Raw genomic sequence first — 26407 nt, 5'->3', positions numbered from 1 at the left:
AATATCCAACGGGGATTTTTAAAAAATCATTTTTAATGAATTAAATAAATGTTTTGTTAAAATTTAATTTTAAAACTTAATAACAAAATTTCTTTGACAATCTTAATTATTTTGCAAATTGAAAAACTACCTCTTCCACTATCTTTGGAGCATTACCTGAAAAATAATAAAAAAAACATTAAATACAGTTGTAAAATTTATACTGTATAGTCTCTGAGAATTAGTTTCAAATTATTAGGACAGTGGAGGTACCCACTCCCAAAATAATGAAAACCTTCCATGAACCTATAAGAAGAACCATATCGGTCCAGCGGATAGTGAGGTCTTAAGACACACAGACAGACAGACAGATATTCTGTTTAAAAATTATAAGCAAAAAGAGATGACCTTAGCGGCTAATGTTGCAGCCGCTAGTGTCTCTATAGAGAAAGAGGCAATATCAAAATGATTATCACTCTTAGAAGAGTGACATAGAGTCAAAGTGGGTATAGTCCTTTCCATGACATCGCTCCATATGGGGCGATGATTTTCTATAGCTCCTTCAAGGAGCTATAGCATAGCCTCTTATCATATGGAGCGATGTGATAGCCCCTTTTAAGGAGCGTTCATATCGCCTCTTATGATAAGAGGCTATGCTATAGCTCCTTCATGGCCTCTTAATAGCTCCTTTGAAGGGGCGTTAATATCGCCTCTTATGATAAGAGGCTATGCTATAGCCCCATGATGGCTCCTTCATAGCCTCTCCATCGCCCCTCCGTAGTCCCTTACCTTAATTTATATAACAACCCACTTGATGGCCCCTACATCGCTCCTCCATCGCCCCTTCTCCAAATTTATATTACATTGTACTTTGATGGCCCCTACATCGCTCCTACATCGCCCCTACATCGCTCCTACATCGCTCCTTCATCGCTCCTTCTCCAAATTTATATTAAATTGTACTGTGATGGCCCCTACATCGCTCCTACATCGCTCCTTCTCCAAATTTATATTAAATTGTACTGTGATGGCCCCTACATCGCTCCTACATCGCTCCTTCATCGCTCCTACATCGCCCCTTCATCGCTCCTTCTCCAAATTTATATTACATTGCAACTTGATGGCCCCTACATCGCTGCTACATCGCTCCTTCATCGCTCCTACATCGCCCCTCCATCGCTCCTACATCGCTCCTTCTCCAAATTTATATTAAATTGTACTGTGATGGCCCCTACATCGCTCCTACATCGCTCCTTCATCGCTCCTACATCACCCCTTCATCGCTCCTTCTCCAAATTTATATTACATTGTACTTTGATGGCCCCTACATCGCCCCTCCATTGCCCCTCCATCGCTCCTACATCGCCCCTCCATTGCTCCTTCATCGCTCCTTCTCCAAATTTATATTACATTGTACTTTGATGGCTCCTACATCGCCCCTCCATCGCTCCTACATCGCCCCTCCATCGCTCCTACATCGCTCCTTCTCCAAATTTATATTAAATTGTACTGTGATGGCCCCTACATCGCTCCTACATCGCTCCTTCATTGCTCCTACATCGCCCCTTCATCGCTCCTTCTCCAAATTTATATTACATTGCAACTTGATGGCCCCTACATCGCTCCTACATAGCTCCTCCATCGCTCCTCCATCGCTCCTTCATCGCTCCTACATCGCCCCTTCATCGCTCCTTCTCCAAATTTATATTACATTGCAACTTGATGGCCCCTACATCGCTCCTCCATCGCCCCTTAATAGCCCCTTACCTTAATTTATATAACAAAGCTCCTATATGGCCTCTCTATCGCCCCTTAATAGCCACTTAATTTAATTATATAACATTGCCCCTACATAGCCTCTCCATCGCCCCTTAATAGCCCCTTACCTAAATTTATATAACAAAGCTCCTATATAGCCTCTCCATCGCCCCTTAATAGCCCCTTACCTTAATTATGTAACATAGCCCCTACATAGCCTCTCAATCGCCCCTTAATAGCCTCTTACCTTAATTTATATAACATAGCCCCTATATAGCCTCTCCATCGCCCCTTAATAGCCCCTTACCCTAATCTATATAACATAGCCCCTACAAAGCCTCTCCATCGCCCCTTAATAGCCCCTTACCTTAATCTATATAACAAAGCTCCTACATAGCCTCTCCATCGCCCCATAATAGCCTCTTACCTTAATTATGTAACATAGCCCCTACATAGCCTCTCCATCGCCCCTAAATAGCCCCTTACCCTAATTTATATAACATAGCCCCTACATAGCCTCTCCATCGCCCCTTAATAGCTCCTTACCTTAATTTATATAACATAGCCCCTACATAGCCTCTCCATCGCCCCTTAATAGCCCCTTACCTTAATTTATATAACATAGCCCTACATAGCCTCTCCATCGCCCCTTAATAGCCCCTTACCTTAATTTATATAGCATAGCCCCTACATAGCCTCTCCATCGCCCCTTAATAGCCTCTTACCTTAATTTATATAATCCTTACCTTAATATATATAACATAGCCCCTACATAGCCTCTCCATCGCCCCTGAATAGCCCCTTACCCTAATTTATATAACATAGCCCCTACATAGCCTCTCCATCGCCCCTTACCTTAATTTATATAACATAGCCCCTACATCGCCCCTCCATCGCTCCTACATCGCCCCTTCATCGCTCCTTCTTCAAATTTATATTAAATTGTACTGTGATGGCCCCTACATCGCTCCTACATCGCTCCTTCATTGCTCCTACATCGCCCCTTCATCGCTCCTTCTCCAAATTTATATTACATTGCAACTTGATGGCCCCTACATCGCTCCTACATAGCTCCTCCATCGCTCCTCCATCGCTCCTTCATCGCTCCTACATCGCCCCTTCATCGCTCCTTCTCCAAATTTATATTACATTGCAACTTGATGGCCCCTACATCGCTCCTCCATCGCCCCTTAATAGCCCCTTACCTTAATTTATATAACAAAGCTCCTATATGGCCTCTCTATCGCCCCTTAATAGCCACTTAATTTAATTATATAACATTGCCCCTACATAGCCTCTCCATCGCCCCTTAATAGCCCCTTACCTAAATTTATATAACAAAGCTCCTATATAGCCTCTCCATCGCCCCTTAATAGCCCCTTACCTTAATTATGTAACATAGCCCCTACATAGCCTCTCAATCGCCCCTTAATAGCCTCTTACCTTAATTTATATAACATAGCCCCTATATAGCCTCTCCATCGCCCCTTAATAGCCCCTTACCCTAATCTATATAACATAGCCCCTACAAAGCCTCTCCATCGCCCCTTAATAGCCCCTTACCTTAATCTATATAACAAAGCTCCTACATAGCCTCTCCATCGCCCCATAATAGCCTCTTACCTTAATTATGTAACATAGCCCCTACATAGCCTCTCCATCGCCCCTAAATAGCCCCTTACCCTAATTTATATAACATAGCCCCTACATAGCCTCTCCATCGCCCCTTAATAGCTCCTTACCTTAATTTATATAACATAGCCCCTACATAGCCTCTCCATCGCCCCTTAATAGCCCCTTACCTTAATTTATATAACATAGCCCTACATAGCCTCTCCATCGCCCCTTAATAGCCCCTTACCTTAATTTATATAGCATAGCCCCTACATAGCCTCTCCATCGCCCCTTAATAGCCTCTTACCTTAATTTATATAATCCTTACCTTAATATATATAACATAGCCCCTACATAGCCTCTCCATCGCCCCTAAATAGCCCCTTACCCTAATTTATATAACATAGCCCCTACATAGCCTCTCCATCGCCCCTTAATAGCCCCTTACCTTAATTTATATAACATAGCCTCTACATAGCCTCTCCATCGCCCCTTAATAGCCCCTTACCTTAATTTATATAACATAGCCCTACATAGCCTCTCCATCGTCCCTTAATAGCCCCTTACCTTAATTTATATAGCATAGCCCCTACATAGCCTCTCCATCGCCCCTTAATAGCCCCTTACCTTAATTTATATAACATAGCCCTACATAGCCTCTCCATCGCCCCTTAATAGCCCCTTACCTTAATTTATATAGCATAGCCCCTACATAGCCTCTCCATCGCCCCTTAATAGCCTCTTACCTTGATTTATATAATCCTTACCTTAATATATATAACATAGCCCCTACATAGCCTCTCCATCGCCCCTGAATAGCCCCTTACCCTAATTTATATAACATAGCCCCTACATAGCCTCTCCATCGCCCCTTAATAGCTCCTTACCTTAATTTATATAACATAGCCCCTACATAGCCTCTCCATCGCCCCTTAATAGCCCCTTACCTTAATTTATATAACATAGCCTCTACATAGCCTCTCCATCGCCCCTTAATAGCCCCTTACCTTAATTATGTAACATAGCCCCTACATAGCCTCTCCATCGCCCCTTAATATCCCCTTACCTTAATTATATAACAAAGCTCCTACATAGCCTCCCCATCGCCCCTTAATAGCCCCTTACCCGATTTTATATAACATAGCCCCTAAATAGCCTCTTCATCGCCCCTTAATAGCCCCTTACCTTAATTTATATAACATAGCCCCTACATAGCCTCTCCATCGCCCCTTAATAGTCCTTTACCTTAATTTATATAAAATAGCCCCTATATAGCCTCTCTATCGCCCCTTAATAGCCAATTTATATAACATAGCCGCTACATAGCCTCTCCATCGCCCCTTAATAGCTCCTTACCTTAATTTATATAACATAGCCTCTCCATCGCCCCTTAATAGCCCTCCATCGCCACTTAAAAGCCCCTTACCTTAATTTATATAACATAGCCTCTACATAGCCTCTCCATCGCCCCTTAATAGCCCCTTATATCCTCCTTCAAAACAGTTATACACCTTCCCAGGATCTATTGGAAGCTACCCTATAAAGGAGAACCATATTGGTTCTGCAGTTAGCGATCTTCTTTGATACATACAGACAATGATCCTGTTACTTTTTATAAGGATTAAAAATAAAATGGCCTAAAGCCATCTCATTACCCATAGGAAGCTTCACTGTAAAGGAGAACCATGTCGGTTTAGTGGTTAGCAAGGTACAGACAGACATACATACAGACAAAGATCCTGTTACTTTATTATAAGGATTAAAATAAAATAGTTATTAACCTCCCCAGGACCTATGAGAAGCTACCCTATTAAGGAGAACGATCTCAGGACCTATAGGAATCTTCACTGTAAAGGAGAACCATATTGGTTCATCGGTTAGCAAGATCCTTCGGTACAGACAGACATTCATACATACAGACAAAGATTCTGTTAATTTATTTTAAGAAATACAGATAAAATTGTTATAAACCTTTCCAGGCCTAAAACCATCTCAGGACCTAATTTCTGCCGTTGACAACTCGAGTTAAGTTACTATATTATTTTTACAATGTTTAACTTATCTGTTATTATTGGCTGACGAAAAGTTTGGGCAAAAAAAAAATTTATTCTTCAATGAAATATCTCTCCAGTATAATTTTGCCAAGTGCTAATTTATTAAGAATAAAGTTTGCCACAAATTTACCAAAAAATCTCATTGTCATTTCGCCAGGGAGGATTAGGATAGTTCCCAAAGTGTTATAAGTTGGCTTATCCAAGAGTGCTGTCTAGTCTCCAAAGTTTTATAATACCGTTTTCTTATTCGTTAGATTAACAACCTTGGGGACTTTTTATTGTTTTGTGATTGTTTAGTTCATTAAGTTGAGTGTCTAAATGTTTCAACCACTAATTCTAAACTAAAGAAGGGGTAATTTTGTGAATCATCAATGGGAATAATTAATATATAAACATACATATATATACAGTGTTTTTTTTTATGAGAGCATTTTTGAAAGCAATTTTACCCTACTTATAGTTATCAGAATTTAATGATTAATGGCTTATTCTCTTCGTTTTTTATAACCATTAACAGAAAAGCAAAAAAATATTTCAGTTTTTATTTAAAAAGTACAGTAAATTCAAAATTTCAAAACATGGGTGTCAACATCTAAAATAGTTATTTCTCGCATCGTATTATAAACGGCTTTCCGCGGATATAGAAAGTACAATTATGAGATTAAAACTAGTTTTTTTAGCCCCGAGGTGCAGAAGGCACCGGCTAAAAAAACTGGGTTTAATCTTATGATTGTACATATCTATATTCGTAGAAAGCTGGATATAATACGATGCTAGACATAGTTTTTTCGTATGGATGAGAACCGGTTCCTATCCACCGGATTCAAATGAATACGAGAAATGGTTTTAGCGCATTTTTCTTATGCTCAAATCTTCTACCCTTTCCAAGAATGGAGGGAGTACATTGGGGGGCCAGTATTCCCTCCCTGGTTGAGATATGGCCTTCAAATTTCAAAATGTTCTAGTACATGTCACAAGTAGTATCTATATAAATTTTTAGCTCAATATCTCAACTTTGAAGCGTTTTGCAGCCATTCTTGCAAAGGTAGATTATAAGAAAAATGCACTAAAACCATTTTTAGATGTTGACACCTAAGTTTTAGATTTTTTAATTTACTGTACTTTTTGAATAAAAACTGAAATATTTTTTGCTTTTCTATTAAAGGTTATAAAAAAGAAGAGAATAAGCCATTAATCATTAAATTCTAATAACTATAAGTAAGGTAAAATTGCTTTCAAAAAAGTTCTCATAAAAAAACACACTGTATATATGTATATATATCATTTTATCGACAATCGTCTTATCCCTGTAGATCTCTGATTATCAGAGCATTTTTGAAATATTTGCTGCTTATTTTTTGGCTGCCTTTGGCAAAATAATTTTTTTTCATAAAAAATGTATACAAAATTATCGTATTAATTTGGTAAATATATCATTGCACTTGAATTATTTTTAAGTCACTAACGGCTAATCCCATAGATGACCCTAGGAGTACTTTAATGAATAGATGTGGTGGAGAGGGGGGGGAGGGGGAAGGTTAAGAATTTAAGGGAAGTGATACCTTCCGGGGGCTGAAAGTGTTAGTCCCCTCCCCAAAATGAAAACTTTTCCTGCGAGTAAAATAAGCTTCAATGTAAAGGAGAAGCATATCGGTTCAGTTGATACTGATAAACATCCTGTTACTTTAATGTAAATATTAGTTTAAGGATAGTCTGTATAATCTCAGGGATAAAGGAAACATTAGGCAATTTTTACAATAGTCTCCAAAGTTTTATAATGAAGTTTTCTTATTCGTTGGCTCAAAACTTTGGGGACTTTTGTCATATTTTGGTTGTAGTGTTGCAATTTTGTGTATCGTTATTAGGGATGGATAAAAATTTATCGGCCATTGTCTTATTCCTTTAGATCCTTGGTATAATCAACTGAATAACAGTTCCAACAACAAAAATTAAGATATTGCTTCGCTTTTTATGGACAAATATCCTGTTATTTTATTATAAGGAAAAAAAATAAACTATCTTAAAATCATCTCAGTACTCAGCGGTTAGCAAGATCCTACGGTATAGACAGACAGACATACATCATATCGGTTTAGCAGCAAACGAGATCCTTTGCTACAGACAAAAAAAAACTTTGTATATCGACTAGCGGCTACGCCCCCAGCATCTATTGGCTCTGTATTCAAAGGGGAATGAATAAAAGCCTAAAGCCTTCCCAGGACTTAAAATAGAATAGCCTAAAACCATCCCTCGACTTAAAATAAAATAGCCTAAAGCCATTACAAGACAAATATTAAGCTTACCTGAAATAGAAAGCCCAATCTGTTTAGTAGTTATTGAGATCTTAAGTTTCAGAACAGAAAGCCTTACTAACGTGGACAAACACAGGATATTTCGGACAAATGTCGGAGTGGACATTATATAAGTAAAACGCAGAAGTGTCTATAATATCTTAAAAATTAGGTTTCAACAACATTTGTTTAGTTATTTCTACACAGGTTAGGTTAGGTTAAGATATAAATATACAAATAAGCCCCCTGCAGGGGTTAGGCATATAAAAAAACCTATTTGACAGTTGTAAACAATGTGAGAAAAAAATATGTTTTAGTTTAATGAAATGTTCTATCTGTTTCAAACCTTTGCCTTTCGATAGAACTTACCTACTTTGGAAAACTGTTAGACTGATTTTAAAATTTCAGTCTGTGAGAAAAGATATTCAAGATTTTTTTTTGTTTTGAAAGATTTTTATCTTATAAATAAAATAAAAGACACTCCTGCGTTTTACATAAGCAATGTCCACTCCGACGATTGTCCCATTCCTAGGTTTGTCCACTCCAACGTTTGTTTATGTTTTACTACTTTATATAATAGGATAATATGTATTCTTCTTTTATATTTCTCTTTTCTTATTCACTTGCAGCTGCGCTCTTTTTAATGTAAGGAGGCAGAAAAATAGCCTAAACCAATTAGGGGCTTAAATCTGAAAATGAAAAAGCAAAAAACCATCCCATGACCTATGTGAAGCTTCCCTTAAATGGAGAATTTAGTCAGTTTATGAAATTTTTAAGCTTCAGACCAAAAAAAATACTTTTTTTGTTAAAAGAGAGACTTTTCTACAATTAGGGCTAGTCCTTTCGTCATTGCTCTTCTCATTAAGTTAAGCATGTGGTTTTCTCTGCTATTGTTAAAGATAGACTGTTGAGATTTTTAGTGAATATTCCCATGACATATGTATATCCAGTCTATAAATTATTTTGTCTGTCTCTCAATTATGCTTCAAAAGACTTAGGTTTCGTGATAATCTTTGAGTAATAGCATATTCTCTTAAAGTCTGCTCTATAACTTACTTTGTCTGTTTGTCCATTATATGATCCTTATTCAATATTCTATTTAACTAAAAAATTTCATTCTCTTAGTTTATTTTTTTTCTTTATTTCATTATGTTATTATATTATTTATATTTATTTTATTAATTCATTATATTTTCATTATAATTTTCCTTTTTAAATGCGAAACTTTTCTATAGTAAGGATTGGTTTGTCCGTACGTCCAAACGGTTAGACGACATTTTCTTTAATTTAGACATGTTATAAATATCCTATCGATTTCAAACTTTGCAGAATGATTTCTATAACAGTTGGGTACAATACTATATTCATTACTAGAAAGTATGTACGTCCATTTTTTTGTATAATATCATTGTCCCATTCATCTGGGTTTTGGAGTAATGTTTCTTAGGACAACAAGGTTTAGTATTATAATCAAATACTAAAAATAAAATTATGCCCTTTTACTATATTCTATACTAGCAGATTCGCCCCTAGCCTCAGGGGCTTTGCCCCAAGAGGTGATAAAATTTTTTTTTGGCGAAATTCGTAATAGGACCAAGAAAATCTTCAGCAAAAAAAAAAATGGGGGGGGATTTTTTTGTTTTTGGGGGGGTTGGGGGTATCCCACCCCCCAAGAAAATAGCCTAAAACCACCACAGGACCAGTAGGTATATTCCCTGAATAGTAGAATATAATCGGTCCAGTGGTTACCGAGATCTTAAGGGACTGACAGACGGACAGACAGACGGACAGACAGACGGACAGACAGACGGACAGACAGACAGACGGATGGACAGACATCATTCTACTTTGTATTATAGATTTACGCTAATTTTAACAAAATTTATGTTTGACCTCCTGATTTTAGAGCTTTGCTTTTGTGAATGTTATTATCCTTGTTATCTTGCTTTTTTTTCCTTTTTCATAACCTATTATATAAAGTAGTAATCTTTTTTTTGTCTGTAGAAAAGCTAACCGCTGAACCTATATGGTTCTCCTTTACAGTGAAGCTTTACAGTTCATAGAGGGTTTATAATTATTTCGAGGGAGGGTATCTCCACCCTCCCAGAAAATTCACCCCAAGAAAAATATTACCCCATCCCCTCAAAAAATCTTTTTAACTTTTTAAAAGCAAAGCTTTTCTATATTAAGGATCAGTCCGTACGTCCGTAACGGTTAGCTATTTTCGTTAATTTAGGCATGTGATTCCTGTAGTAGAAAGGTACGATTTAGAAAGTCTATAATCATTATCAGAATATCCATACGTCCATTTTAAGCATACTAATTATTAACTTACAACAAATTTTTATGTATCAAAATTATCCGATTAATCTGATTTCTGGGATACTGATTCCTAGGACAACAAAATAGAATGTTATAAGCGAATCATATCTATAATCAAGTCCAAAAAATGTGAGTACGTCCTTAAGCATTTTCCTGCATGTTAGCAATTTCTCAATAAATTTACTTACAATTTTGTTTCGAATTTTAAATTTATGTTCTGACTATTCAGTTCTGACACTCTACATTATTAATGTTCATTAAAGGACGCCTGCAAGAAATAACACGCTTTAACTGCTAAAAGACTGCCACAAGAAGACCCAATACCCCAAATTATAAGCCTTCAGCTTCAATAACAAAAAAGTTCTAGGCATTTCAAAATAGCATTTTATGTACAATGGAATTTTTGAAAGATTTCCAATGCTCATAAAAGAAAAAACAATATTAAATTACGTTGCCTAGACATAAAATTATAACCTTATCTTTGTCAGAAACTTAGATTGCCTGTAACTGATTACATTTTTACAATAAAAACACCACATTTCATAGTCAAAATCTATGAAAAAAAATCGATTTAAATTGCATTTTTAAACGAAAATCATAGCGGAAACAAAGGGGTAAACTAATACAAGCTTAGCTGTGATTGGTTGTTAAGCTGATTCAGCCTTCTGATTGGCTACAGTACATTCGGTACAACGCAAGTAAAACTTATTTTTTTTTAATGATTTTGACTATAAAAATGGGTATTTTTATTGTAAAAATATAATTAGTTACTGGAAACCTAAATTTATGACAAAAATAAGCTTATAATTTTGTTTCTAGGCCACGTAGTTTAATTTTAAAGTTTTCAACATGAGCATTGCAATTCTTTCAAAATTTCCATTGTACATAAAATGTCATTTTAAAATGCCTAGAACTTTTTTGTTATAGAAGCTGAAGGCTTCAAATTTGGGGTATTTGGTCTACTTGTGGCAGTCTTTCAGCAGTTAAAGCGTGGTATTTCTTGCAGGCTTCCTTTAAACTTTTTTCTACCGTTTCAGAGCTTTGCTTTTATAAATGTTGTCATCCTTGTCATCCTTTTAAAACTTAAATTTAAAACTGTAGAGGGTCACATTCCTTCCTTACCTTAATGCCCTACCTTCTATAATGAAGGGGCAATACAATTACAGAGGCTGTACAGGAGCCATAAAGGGCCTATGTTATATAAATTAAGGTAAGGGGCGATGAAGAGGCTATGAAGGGGCTATGTTATATAAATTAAGGTAAGAGGCTATTAAGGGGCGATGGAGAGGCTATGTAGGGGCTATGTTATATAATTAAGGTAAGGGGCTATTAAGGGGCGATGGAGATGCTTTGTAGGGCCTATGTTATATAAATTAAGGTAAGAGGCTATTAAGGGGCGATGGAGAGGCTATGTAGGGGCTATGTTATATAAATTAGGGTAAGGGGCTATTTAGGGGCGATGGAGAGGCTATGTAGGGGCTATGTTATATATATTAAGGTAAGGATTATATAAATTAAGGTAAGAGGCTATTAAGGGGCGATGGAGAGGCTATGTAGGGGCTATGCTATATAAATTAAGGTAAGGGGCTATTAAGGGGCGATTGAGAGGCTATGTAGGGGCTATGTTACATAATTAAGGTAAGGGGCTATTAAGGGGCGATGGAGAGGCTATGTAGAGGCTATGTTATATAAATTAAGGTAAGGGGCTATTAAGGGGCGATGGAGAGGCTATGTAGGGGCTATGTTATATAAATTAAGGTAAGGAGCTATTAAGGGGCGATGGAGAGGCTATGTAGGGGCTATGTTATATAAATTAGGGTAAGGGGCTATTCAGGGGCGATGGAGAGGCTATGTAGGGGCTATGTTATATATATTAAGGTAAGGATTATATAAATTAAGGTAAGAGGCTATTAAGGGGCGATGGAGAGGCTATGTAGGGGCTATGCTATATAAATTAAGGTAAGGGGCTATTAAGGGGCGATGGAGAGGCTATGTAGGGCTATGTTATATAAATTAAGGTAAGGGGCTATTAAGGGGCGATGGAGAGGCTATGTAGAGGCTATGTTATATAAATTAAGGTAAGGGGCTATTAAGGGGCGATGGAGAGGCTATGTAGGGGCTATGTTATATAAATTAGGGTAAGGGGCTATTTAGGGGCGATGGAGAGGCTATGTAGGGGCTATGTTATATATATTAAGGTAAGGATTATATAAATTAAGGTAAGAGGCTATTAAGGGGCGATGGAGAGGCTATGTAGGGGCTATGCTATATAAATTAAGGTAAGGGGCTATTAAGGGGCGATGGAGAGGCTATGTAGGGCTATGTTATATAAATTAAGGTAAGGGGCTATTAAGGGGCGATGGAGAGGCTATGTAGGGGCTATGTTATATAAATTAAGGTAAGGAGCTATTAAGGGGCGATGGAGAGGCTATGTAGGGGCTATGTTATATAAATTAGGGTAAGGGGCTATTTAGGGGCGATGGAGAGGCTATGTAGGGGCTATGTTACATAATTAAGGTAAGAGGCTATTATGGGGCGATGGAGAGGCTATGTAGGAGCTTTGTTATATAGATTAAGGTAAGGGGCTATTAAGGGGCGATGGAGAGGCTTTGTAGTGGCTATGTTATATAGATTAGGGTAAGGGGCTATTAAGGGGCGATGGAGAGGCTATATAGGGGCTATGTTATATAAATTAAGGTAAGAGGCTATTAAGGGGCGATTGAGAGGCTATGTAGGGGCTATGTTACATAATTAAGGTAAGGGGCTATTAAGGGGCGATGGAGAGGCTATATAGGAGCTTTGTTATATAAATTTAGGTAAGGGGCTATTAAGGGGCGATGGAGAGGCTATGTAGGGGCAATGTTATATAATTAAATTAAGTGGCTATTAAGGGGCGATAGAGAGGCCATATAGGAGCTTTGTTATATAAATTAAGGTAAGGGGCTATTAAGGGGCGATGGAGGAGCGATGTAGGGGCCATCAAGTTGCAATGTAATATAAATTTGGAGAAGGAGCGATGAAGGGGCGATGTAGGAGCGATGAAGGAGCGATGGAGGAGCGATGGAGGAGCTATGTAGGAGCGATGTAGGGGCCATCAAGTTGCAATGTAATATAAATTTGGAGAAGGAGCGATGAAGGGGCGATGTAGGAGCAATGAAGGAGCGATGTAGGAGCGATGTAGGGGCCATCACAGTACAATTTAATATAAATTTGAAGAAGGAGCGATGAAGGGGCGATGTAGGAGCGATGGAGGGGCGATGTAGGGGCTATGTTATATAAATTAAGGTAAGGGGCGATGGAGAGGCTATGTAGGGGCTATGTTATATAAATTAGGGTAAGGGGCTATTCAGGGGCGATGGAGAGGCTATGTAGGGGCTATGTTATATATATTAAGGTAAGGATTATATAAATTAAGGTAAGAGGCTATTAAGGGGCGATGGAGAGGCTATGTAGGGGCTATGCTATATAAATTAAGGTAAGGGGCTATTAAGGGGCGATGGAGAGGCTATGTAGGGCTATGTTATATAAATTAAGGTAAGGGGCTATTAAGGGGCGATGGAGAGGCTATGTAGGGGCTATGTTATATAAATTAAGGTAAGGAGCTATTAAGGGGCGATGGAGAGGCTATGTAGGGGCTATGTTATATAAATTAGGGTAAGGGGCTATTTAGGGGCGATGGAGAGGCTATGTAGGGGCTATGTTACATAATTAAGGTAAGAGGCTATTATGGGGCGATGGAGAGGCTATGTAGGAGCTTTGTTATATAGATTAAGGTAAGGGGCTATTAAGGGGCGATGGAGAGGCTTTGTAGGGGCTATGTTATATAGATTAGGGTAAGGGGCTATTAAGGGGCGATGGAGAGGCTATATAGGGGCTATGTTATATAAATTAAGGTAAGAGGCTATTAAGGGGCGATTGAGAGGCTATGTAGGGGCTATGTTACATAATTAAGGTAAGGGGCTATTAAGGGGCGATGGAGAGGCTATATAGGAGCTTTGTTATATAAATTTAGGTAAGGGGCTATTAAGGGGCGATGGAGAGGCTATGTAGGGGCAATGTTATATAATTAAATTAAGTGGCTATTAAGGGGCGATAGAGAGGCCATATAGGAGCTTTGTTATATAAATTAAGGTAAGGGGCTATTAAGGGGCGATGGAGGAGCGATGTAGGGGCCATCAAGTTGCAATGTAATATAAATTTGGAGAAGGAGCGATGAAGGGGCGATGTAGGAGCGATGAAGGAGCGATGGAGGAGCGATGGAGGAGCTATGTAGGAGCGATGTAGGGGCCATCAAGTTGCAATGTAATATAAATTTGGAGAAGGAGCGATGAAGGGGCGATGTAGGAGCAATGAAGGAGCGATGTAGGAGCGATGTAGGGGCCATCACAGTACAATTTAATATAAATTTGAAGAAGGAGCGATGAAGGGGCGATGTAGGAGCGATGGAGGGGCGATGTAGGGGCTATGTTATATAAATTAAGGTAAGGGGCGATGGAGAGGCTATGTAGGGGCTATATTATATAAATTAAGGTAAGGGGCGATGGAGAGGCTATGTAGGGGCTATGTTATATAAATTAAGGTAATGGGCTTTTAAGGGGCGATGGAGAGGCTATGTAGGAGCTATGTTATATAAATTAAGGTAAGGGACTATTAAGGGGCAATGGAGAGGCTATGTAGGAGCTTTGTTATATAAATAAAGGTAAGGGGCTATTAGGGGCGATGGAGAGGCTATGTAGGGGCTTTGTTATATAAATTAAGATAAGGGGCTATTAAGGGGCGATGGAGAGGCTATGTAGGGGCTATGTTATAAAAATTAAGGTAAGGAGCTATTAAGGGGCGATGGAGAGGCTATGTAGGGGCTTTTTTATATAAATTAAGGTAAGGGGCTATTAAGGGGCGATGGGGCGATGGAGGAGCGATGGAGGAGAGATGTAGGGGCCATCAAAGTACAATGTAATATAAATTTGTGGAAGGAGCGATGAAGGGGCGATGTAGGAGCGATGGAGGAGCGATGGAGGAGCGATGTAGCAGCGATGTAGGGGCCATCAAGTTGCAATGTTATATAAATTTGGAGAAGGAGCGATGAAGGGGCGATGGAGGAGCGATGTAGGAGCGATGTAGGGGCCATCAAGTTGCAATGTAATATAAATTTGGAGAAGGGGCGATGTAGGAGCGATGAAGGAGCGATGTAGGAGCGATGTAGGGGCCATCAAAGTACAATGTAATATAAATTTGAAGAAGGAGCGATGAAGGGGCGATGTAGGAGCGATGGAGGGGCGATGTAGGGGCCATCAAAGTACAATGTAATATAAATTTGAAGAAGGAGCGATGAAGGGGTGATGTAGGAGCGATGGAGGGGCGATGTAGGGGCCATCAAAGTACAATGTAATATAAATTTGGAGAAGGAGCGATGGAGGAGCGATGAAGGGGCGATGTAGGAGCGATGTAGGGGCCATCAAGGGACTAAGATATATATAATAGTGAAGGGGCCATGAAGAGGCGATATTTAATTAAATAGCCCCTTGGGATAAGAGGACATATCATCTCCTCTTTAGAAGGGGCGATAAAGGAGCGATAAAGGATCATTTAATCGCCTCTTAGGGCAAGGGGCTATTAAATCGCTCCTTTCAAGGAGTCATAACATCGCCTCTTGTTATAAGGGGCTATTAAATCGCTCCTTTCAAGGAGCCATTACATCGCCCCATGTCATAAGAGGCGATCAATTAAAATCATCGCCCCATATGGAGCGATGTCATGGAAAGGACTATACCCGTCAAAGTTAGTTACACTTGAAATAAAATTCTTAGAAAAGCCAGAGATCAAACATGTTCATTCAAAAATGATCAAACTATTTGCAATTTCTGGTAGTGCGAATGGGGCGCTTGTCCAAAATTATGGCATGGAGATTGCTCTTCTATGAGTACTACTTAAATCCTACTTTTACTGCAATACACATAGACATTCTCATCGTCGGCTCGTCAGTGTAGAATGCTTTTCCTTTTATTCCCACAAGTATAATACGAATTTGGTTGAACCCGTGGTAGCTCAACAAATACCCACGCGAAGTATTATATTGCTTTAAGCTAAGAATAAATGGCTGGTTAAGATGTTTGATCTATATCATATAAGTATATTAAGCACTTAAGAAGGAAGATGGTTTTATAAAGTGTATTTACATTACAAGTGAATCAGTTAAGTATGAAATATTTACAGGATAGGATATAATAAACATAAGTAGTGTAGGACAGAAAAGTGCCCTAAGTCCTAAGCATTCAATTTTGCATAGTGTTAGATATCTAACATAAGACCTAGGCACAATTCATGCTAAGTACTAAGGGACCTAAATTTAAACTACAATGCATGCTAAATTAACTAAGATCATTACTTTTAAGCCAGGAGAACTTGATAGTTCAAGAGTCAATGAATAACTGAGATATTTTAAAAGGTGCAAGTTATAACAACAACTATTTACCAGGATCTAAGCCCTTGTCTGTTTAATAAAGTGTTTGTATGTTAAACTTGTGACGTAAATGAAGCTATGGCTATAGGTATACTTAGTAGTACATAATGGTTACATGGTTACTTTAACAATAGATATGATGTTATATATAAGCATATAACAATTTTCAATCACATACAGATTACCATGATTAGGCTAGTATTACCCATATATGGTATTATATTGGTAAGAATAGACTAATAAATGCATAAAAACACATAAAAAGTGCCTAAGGGCTGACCAGAGTAATTGTGTCTTGTGCCTGAGGTGCGCGCGATAATTACTATAGCTTGTCAATCATTATTTAGATCAAAGTTTTATATGGTGTTAAATTTATAGAGAATATAAGTAAGTGAACTAGATGCGAAGCATTTCTGTAAAAGTCTTGTTCGTACGTTCAAAGAATTTTGAAATTTGGAGGTTGCATCTCCATTTCTTTTAAATGAAACTGTTTAAGAAAAAAAAATTGTTACAGTATATGCCATCCGATTACTACAACTATATTGATTGTAGTTCAGAGACTGGTGGATTTAATTATTCCAAAACTTATCACCTTTTAAAATTAAATAAACTGTTTATATAAAAAAAGTAATTAACAATGATTTATTGACAAAATAAAACAACCATTCACTTTAACTTTGTAATGGCTTTTGATTTAAAAACCTATTTCATTGTTCGAAAAAACCTTTATTATAGCTTAATTACTAAAACGCTTTTGTTTACAGTTTATATAGTTACAGAACATGTTTACATTTTCCTTGTTTTAAAACTTAGTAATAAAATGGCCATATTCGAGCTCAAAAAATGCTAAAACATGCCCAGAATTGCAGTAAAGCATCCCTAATAAGTGCTATGCTACACAAATTGTCGAAAATTCTAATTTGAAAAATTTCATAATGATCAGATGAAGGAAGCCTAAAATTTTATAACCCAGCAGTCCATTCTGTTCTAACGAAGTGACACACATACTGACGTACGTACCCTTATTCTAGAGCAGCTGCGCTATTTCTAGAATTTAACCTTGCCTAAAAGCATTATTATAAAGAGATTCATTTCTATTGTTTTAAACAATCAAAATTATTTTCATAATTTTTACCACTATAATATTACATGTGTGCTTAATTTTACTTTTAATTTTAATAACAATTTAATCCTATACGGAAATAATAAAACAAAATATAATCAATGGTATTATATTTATTTTTAAGACTTTAGGTGGTGAAAAATAATAACTCTACAAAATTTAATACTGTAAAAACGGGGATGACAACAACCACTAGCATCGAAACACGTACATAAAAAACTAATTTTGACTACCACTAAAATATAAAATAGGTTCACTATGGATCACTCTAAAGTAATTTATACAATTACTTTGTTTAAAGTTTTTATGGATTATTGGATGCAATTTATTTTTATTCAAAATGTTATTAAAATGTAATTACTTTGCTACTTATGGACTTGATTGTTCTTGTACTCACTATATAAATGCATATAAAGTTTTAATATGTTTGTTTTCACAATAGCCTTCAAATAAAATATGTGCCATAACTTCCTTACATGTATATAATATCACTTAATCAAAACTTTATAAAACCATAAACTGGTCTTTGTTCAATATCAACACATAATCTATAATAAGGTTTTTTCTAAAGTTCTCGTTAGCCGCTGGACTGATATGGTTCTCCTTTGCATTTCAGCTTCCTATAAGTTTATAAGTATTCTATTTTGAGGATTGATATCTTCAACTTTCCAAGACAAAAATATCCCCTCGCTCCCAAAAATTGAAAATGTTATTTTTTACAGCACTCCATTTCTTCTAGTACCTATTAGGCTTCTAGTGACGTAAATGCTAGTTTATTTATATGCTACCGTGATTTTTGCGATTAATAAACATTATGTTGATGCCATAATATGCGAAAGTTATGTAACACCGTAAAATAATTATGCATACTATAATCATTCTTATTCGGGGCAATTCCACTCAAAAATATCTAATACTAGTAGGCCTCTAGGGGGACTTGAATGAAAGGAGGGGATAAGTCGACACCCTACTTCATTTTTATTTTAGAATGAAAAAGTCAAGCGAGTTTCTCTGTGGGGGCGATTTTTCATGAGAGTTTGGAGGCGAACAATGTTAAGGCCTCTCTGTAATTGTTAAGCATGAAAAAAAGCTACACCCCATCTCCTTATTTTAAATTTATTACTAATAAAGGGGGCTGTAATCAAAGGACACTTTGGAGGAAAGCAACTATTTTTAAAATTTCTTAAACACTAGTAGATAAAACTTATAGAGTAACGTTGCAACTGTTTGTTGAAAATATTTTCTATTCTTATGAAAACAACTCCTACCATGTATGTACATAACAGATGGTGCATTTTTTTAATTTTGGTTTTCACAAAACAACTTTACTGAATATAAGGTATCATTATTTTGTACTAAATTGATTACAAATAGCATAGAACTGGCTCCTAATTTGTATGACGATTCCCTGAATACTTTTGACATTTTGGACCAGCATTTTAGAGTTTTATGTGGTTTCTTTTATCTTTGCTAGTGGCTATGCCATTTGAGGACTCTAACCTCTTGTAGGCGTGAATTACGATAATAGCGTAGGCCAGCAATAAAATAAATGGCAACTCCGTTTTTTCATTTACAGGTGTTAACTGCCTAAATTTACATTTCATGTTTGTAAAGTTACTTTGTAATTACTTAAAATTAAACTTGGCGTAAACGCAAGGTTTCTGATAGTGTCATTCAAACAAATACTTCATATTCGGCAAAATAATTACTTATGTGCATTCTTACTTTTCAACAAGTTTAGACAATTAAAGATTCAACGACGTTACCTACAAAAATTAAGCAGTCGTTAACAAGAAATAGTCGATAATTATCAATTCCTATTTGCTAAGACTGAAATTTAAGCAAATTTATAATGTAAAGATTTTGTTTAGGTTTTTATAAGCGAAGCTAAACTAATCTAGTATTTCAATAAGCAGTTCGATTGTTTGTCTGTTTGTCTCTCTGTTAGCAAAGGACAAAATAGTCGGATTTTTTTGGTCTCTGTATAATACACTTTGTCTGTTCGTCTTTCTTTTATCTTGGAATTGGTTTATAATTCCAATCCTCTATGGATATTTTCATTCTTGTTTTTGACATTCTGTTTATTTTAGTTTTTAAACTATTTGTTGCAAAATACTGGGATGTGCAGCAGAAGAGTTCTCTTTAGTTGAAAAATTGATTTTTAATTATGAATTTATTGGAATTAATCCTAAACACAGTTATTTTTCTATTTACAGAAAATTGTTCATAATACTATGCGATAAATATCTATTAGTGCATATAAAATTCATGATTTAAAATTGATGTATTAACAGCTTACAAGGAAATCATGGACCAATAAAAACGACGAATTTTATTGAAATCCATCAAACATCGCCATCCTTAACCCTTCATAGATAAAATCAAGATATTATAAAATTGTTAATATGAAACTTTGAACTTTATTTACACAATTTTATATTTTTAATGCTATTGAATTGACGGCTGAAATTGGTAAAGATTCCTTGTATCAATGAGGTTACAGTATATAATTTACTTGGTCCGTCGGTCTGTCTGTTGACATCAATAGATATTTATACTAATTTTAATATTTTTTTTCAGCATGTTTCTTGATTTCTTTGATTTTGTGCATTTTTATCAACTAAAAATCTTTTTATTTGTTTCACTTTGTCATTCCATAAATATTTTGTGCTGTACAACTTATGGAAATTCTCATTCTTGTTGGAATTTGGCTATGATGGAAACTACAAATCAAAATCAATCTTTGCCTTTTCCAAGCGTTAATGAACTTCAACTCATCTCTAACATTGTTGTGGTGTCAAACATTATTTGCTTATTAAATTTGCATACTCAAAAATTCGACTTTTTGGATTTGAATAATTGCTAAAATCATGGAAATATAAGAAAATAATGATATATCCTTTTCTTATAGGGTTAAATAGTATCCTTTTATGGAAGTATAATCTAGGGTATTTAAAATGTCTGGTAGTTTTAGAATTAATACAAGGTGTTGAATACCCTCTAGCTAATGTTTTATCCATAAGGGGTTAATTAATAATTCTTAATCTTTGATGGTATGTTAAGAAGAAATAAATGAATCGTCCAAATTGGAGTAAATAAAATCCTGCTAATGGTAGTATAATGCAGACTAAGTTATATGTTTTGTCCATAATGGGTTAATTATTAGCTCCTTATCTATGAAGGTATAATAAGAAGAAATTACTGAATATTCCAAATTGGGTTAAATGTGATTCTGCTATATGGTAGTATAATGGAGACAAAGTTAAATTTGATAATTTGTGCTTCATCAATAATTAAATATCAATTATTAATCTTTGAAAGTATTAAAAAGAATTTACTGACTCGTCCAAATTGGGTTAAATATAATCCTGCTAATGGTAGTATAATGCAGACTAAGTTATGTTTGAAAATGTGTTTTGTCCATAATGGGTTAATTATAAGCCCTTAATTTTTGAAGTTATATTAAGAAGAAATTACTGACTCGTCCAAATTGGGTTAAATATGATCCTGCTAATGTTAGTATAATGGAGACAAAGTTATATGTTTTGTCCATAATGGGTTAATTATTAGGCTAGCTCTTTATCTATGAAGGTATAATAAGAAGAAATTACTGAATATTCCAAATTGAGTTAAATATGATTCTGCTATATGGTAGTATAATGGAGACAAAGTTAAATTTGATAATTTGTGCTTCATGAACAATTGGTCAGATATCAATCAATAATATTTGAAGGTATATTAACCCTTAACGGTCGGGGGGGGGGGGGCGTTGAACGCCCCCCCCATCCGGTTTTTTCTATCTCATTTTCTGTGTGTGAAAGATAAAGAGCCCAAACTGCTTGACTTTTTAAGTGTGGGTATGAGACATAACTGAGATTTGAAATTTTTTGAATATCTCCTTCCTGGCGGGCACAGGATGCCAGCAAACTTGGCAGGGTCATCCAGGTAAAAAGCAAAAATATTTTTTTTGACTTAAACAAAGCATTTTATCTTACCAAAATACTAAAATATCCTCTAGTAGTACATCCTCATATTCAATACAGGTGTTCAAGTCAATTTTAGGTTCCAGGTATGATCCTGCAGGTCCTGATCCTCCAGGTCTCCAGAAATCTTTAAAAGGCTCCTGTGGCCGCAATTTTTGACTTAGAGACTTCAAATTTCAAACTTAAGCTTATCTTACATGTCTACATAATGTATTAAATTTCATAAAGATCCGCCGCCGTTTTCCCGCCGACCGTCGACTGCGGCTGCTGGCAGCTGCCAAGTGCAGCTGCGGCCGCTGAAATTATATTTTGATATTTTAAATATAAAATTTACATAAAAATAAACATTTTCTGCAAAAAAAATTTTATTCTAGCTTCAAAAATAAAAAAATTACAGCTGTTTGAAATTTATAAGTAAAAAAGGACCTAAAAACAAAGGTTGTTAAATAAAAGGGTTAAGGAAGCGATAATTGACCTTGACTTACTTAAGGTCGGAAATTCATCATAACACAGGGGACTTGCACAAAATTTTTTAGCCCTCTAGCTCTAATAGGAACTGAGATAATAAGGGGGGGGGGGCGTTGAACGCCCCCCCCCCCCCCCCCCCCCGACTGATTAAGGTGCGGCAAGGGGCCCGACTGTATGGGGTTAAGAAGAAATTACTGACTCGTCCAAATTGGGTTAAATATGATCTTGCTAATGTTAGTATAATGCAGACTAAGTCAAATTTGCTTGTATGCTTGAATAAGTTTTATACTCTGCTAACCAATTACCATACAGTGGTATAATATATTATCATCACAAGTCAAAAATCAAGGAAACTCCTGTAACCTTTCTTTTAAAGCGGGTTAAGTACAATATTAACAGATTCCTCTCTTCTGTGTATTTTGGAGGAGGAATCTCAAATCGAACTTTATACAACATTCAAAACAATATAATTTTAAAACTATATTTCAAGAAAGGCATGTCAAAACTTCTGTCCAATCTACAGTAAATTGCGCAGTTCTCTATCTCAAGAGTTTCTTAATAATTACTGATGTACAGTTTAACGTTTCATTTTTATTACCAATTTTTCTGGATTTTTTATTAAACCAATTTTACTAAAATGTTTAATTTGTAACTAATGCTAACCAATTAAATTATCTTAATTCATAATACTTAAATACTAAGTGAAGTTTTATCCTTGAAATTGTATTACATACAAAAAACTATGTGCATAACAAAAGTACAATAACTTAAGAAAAAAGCTGGCTGATGATGCTAAAATACTATATGATGATATGTTACTGTCAGGAAATCAACACAGAAAAACAGACCTCTCAACAATCTAATATTTGTCGAATATAGAGATTCTTTGCTTATAATATTCCCAATCGTCATCGGAATCGCCATTTTAAAAATCACGGCAATGGGACAACTACATTACGTAGAGTGTATGTAAAAACATCTAAAAAATCACCATGTTTAAAATTGACATACGCACTGCACTTATTGCTAAAGATTTATACTTTATAGATCGCTATGCAAAAACGTATAAAAATCGAATAAAATTCTAAACTAACAATCCGAGTTTTTAAACATAAATCTTAAACTCAATGTATTCTAAAAGTCGTAAGTCTTTTTTGTGCAGCATAGGATCTCTAAAATGAATGAACTCGCGATGGGTCACATAACCTTCAGAGAAGCTAGACAATGGAGAGGGCTTATTCTAAGGGTGAATTTTTAAGTAAATAAAAATAAAAACAAGGATGATAACATCCATAAGTAGCGAAGCACAAAAAATCGTGGATGAAAATACGTAAAAGTAGATTTAAAGTGTACTTATTAAAATCAAGAATAGATTTATAGGAGAAAATAAACACGAAACCTTGTTTTATTTTTAATGATGACGACGGTCAAAGAAGATTACATAAAAGATTCTCATAACAATGAGAAAAATTATTATGATACTCATATCCCAAGTTCGAAAATTGGACCAAAAACACCAAATATATGGGGAAATATGTAAAACATATAAAAATAGCCAAAAACCTGATAAAAGGCAGTCTGACCGCCATGGTTGTTTTCTTTAAACGACGGGAAATTTAATTTTGATATCTATAACTGAAAAAATTTTGAAAATCGGACCATAAACACTGAAGATATGGAGAATAATGTGAAAAATATAAAAATAGCCTAAAACCTGCAAAAAGGCAGTCTGGCCGTCAGGGTTGTTTTCTTTAAACGACGGGAATAGTAAAAATCACGTCGTACCTTTCTATTTATATCCTTAAAACAGGAAAACTAGATTTGATAATAGTTATTTCTCGCCTCGTATTATAAACGGCTTTCCGCGGATATAGAATGTACAATTATGAGATTAAAACTAGTTTTTTAGCCCCGAGGTGACGAAGTCACCGGCTAAAAAAACTAGTTTTAATCTTATGATTGTACATTTCTATATTCGTAGAAAGCTGGATATAATACGATGCTAGACATAGTTTTTTCGTATGGATGAGAACCGGTTCCTATCCACCGGATTCAAATGAATACGAGAAATTTAATTCTTATATCAATAACTGAAAATATTTTGAAAATTGGACCATAAACACTGAGGATATGGTGAAAATGTGAAAAATACAAAAATAGCCTAAAACCTGCAAAATGGCAGTGTGGCCGTCATGGATGTTTTCTGTAACCGACAGGAAATTTAATTTTGATATCAATAACTGAAAAAATTTTGAAAATCGGACCATAAACACTGAAGATATGGAGAAAAATGTGAAAAATACAAAAATAGCCTAAAACCTGCTAAAAAGCGGTCTGACCGCCCTTGATGTTTTATAGTTAATTGTGCTCCTTAATAATGGGAATGTTGTCAAAAAATTTCAGCTGTCTATCTTTAATAGGAGCCGAGAAAATCACGTTTCCCCTATTCTGTCTCACACGGACGGACGGACGAACGGACGCACGGATATTTCGAATTATAGAGTAGCTTCGCTACTAACAAGAAAAACTATTTTCATAAGGAGCACTACAAATAATATACTTACAATAGTTTAGACACACATTTAATTTTAAAAGGCCATATATAACATTTTCATTATGTGACGTAGTGACAGGTTGACGTATGATATGCATACTCTATTTATAGAGTTGCTCTGCAGCTACTAAAATAACAATTGTTACCTTCTCTCCAAGTCCAATGAACATCAAAAATATCAAAACAGCAGAATTCAGAGACCATTACCTAAAATTATTATATTTTTGAGTTCTTCGTGGTTCCAGGACAAGCACAGGAGTGACAAATGTCTAAGTGGACAAAAGGAGGAGTGACAAACTTCGGAATGGACAAAAGCAGGAGTATCTAAAATATTAAGTTGATTAAGTATTTCTATACAGATTAGGTTGGTTAAGATAAGCATGTACAAATAGGCCCCCGCAGGGGTTAGGCATATAAGAAACCTATAAGATGGTTTAAAATAGGTTAGGTTAGGTTTAGTGTCCACTTCGACTTTTGTCCACTCTGATGTTTGTTACTCCTGCGTTAGTCCTAGGGTCCTTGCTCACTACTGGGCCTTTGCGAAGGACATAGTCATTTTTGTGGATACTCTAATAATTAAATATTCATGTATATCCGCAGCTGTTCTGGCATCTTGAGAGGGAAAATAGCTACTATAACTAACTCGTTACTTGGCTTTCTCATAGGAACAAAACAACTTCGGGTTTAACACACAAGATTATATGAAATTAAACTGGGGCAAAAACAACAGCTTCTGCTACAGCCACTCAACCGTCCATTATGCCTTAGGTGCAGTCGTGTAGCTGAAATAAATAATAAACCAACCGAAGCCTCATTCAGCCAAGTGGCTTTTTGCAGCTATACCCGCTAAAATACTCAATAAAATAGCTTAGACAAAAATGATGAAGAAACAGCAAATAACCGCACTGAATCCTAAAAGCTTAAAAGCTGCTAAGCTTTTAGGAAAAATCAGCATTCCTCTGCCTCAGACAAATTTTAATTTAGCCACCCTCAACTACACTCAGTCTCAGCCACTTTCAGCCGATACTGTTGGTTTATACAACCTGGTTCAAGTTTTTATGTCAACGAATAGCAGAACGGATTTATAAAATATATACATTTTTTATACTTGTTCATTGGACAAAAAGCTAAAGCCTAGTATATAAAGTTTTTTTATAATAATCTAGCACTACCAATAACAATAACGTTGGATTAAAAATCATTCTTTAACTAGAAATAACCAATTATAACTTATTATTATAACAATGATGCTATTTTTACCAAATAAATAGTAACTAATAATCTGAACATGTTGAGAGTAAATTACAAACTAGCAGATACAAAATTAATTTTCTCATTAAAGTAAAAACCTTCTCATTTCTATATTCATCTACATCTTTTATGCACAATATTTCGCGATTGTTTTTCTCAGAGAAAACTAATTCGTTAACAGCAATTAAGATGGATTTTCTGAAAAAGTTGTAGTGATATGGCTATTTTGTCTAATTTTACGTCGACATCAAAGCCAACTACCAAAAAAATGATAAAAAGGCTCTTTATAATAATGATTATTGACTAAATTTGAAGTTTGATAAATTCTATATTTTTAATCTAAATACATGTAATGATAATACCACACAAAAAAAGTCTATTCATAATTCTAATGGAATGATTCAATTCGATGTAATGTTTCAAGCAGACATACGGACATAATGCTTAACTTTAAATATATCAGAAAAGCAACGCTTTTAATTGCATAGAAGAAATTGAAAGTTTGTTACAATTGAATAATAAATTTCTACGGTGAATTTAAACATATCTT

The 26407-nt window shown here is 35.7% G+C and overlaps 1 protein-coding gene across 1 annotated transcript in view; it reads right to left on the bottom strand.

The window, feature by feature from the left end:
- LOC145324269 (uncharacterized) overlaps positions 1-25916 on the bottom strand; it is a 29231-nt gene extending 3315 nt beyond the window's left edge. Inside the window, exons 1-3 of the mRNA XM_080166890.1 lie at positions 25867-25916; positions 24753-24813; positions 131-156 (exon numbers count right to left, since the gene is read on the bottom strand). Of these exons, the coding sequence (XP_080023016.1) occupies positions 131-156; positions 24753-24813; positions 25867-25896 (117 nt within the window). The 5' untranslated portion in view covers positions 25897-25916. The remainder of the gene's footprint in view (positions 1-130; positions 157-24752; positions 24814-25866) is intronic.
- Between the last annotated feature and the right edge of the window lie 491 nt (positions 25917-26407).

This window comes from Acartia tonsa, chromosome 7 (assembly GCF_053477335.1).
Source record: "Acartia tonsa isolate MP-2025a chromosome 7, ASM5347733v1, whole genome shotgun sequence".
Lineage (NCBI taxonomy): Eukaryota > Metazoa > Arthropoda > Copepoda > Calanoida > Acartiidae > Acartia > Acartia tonsa.
This window is presented reverse-complemented; position numbering and strand designations above follow the sequence as displayed.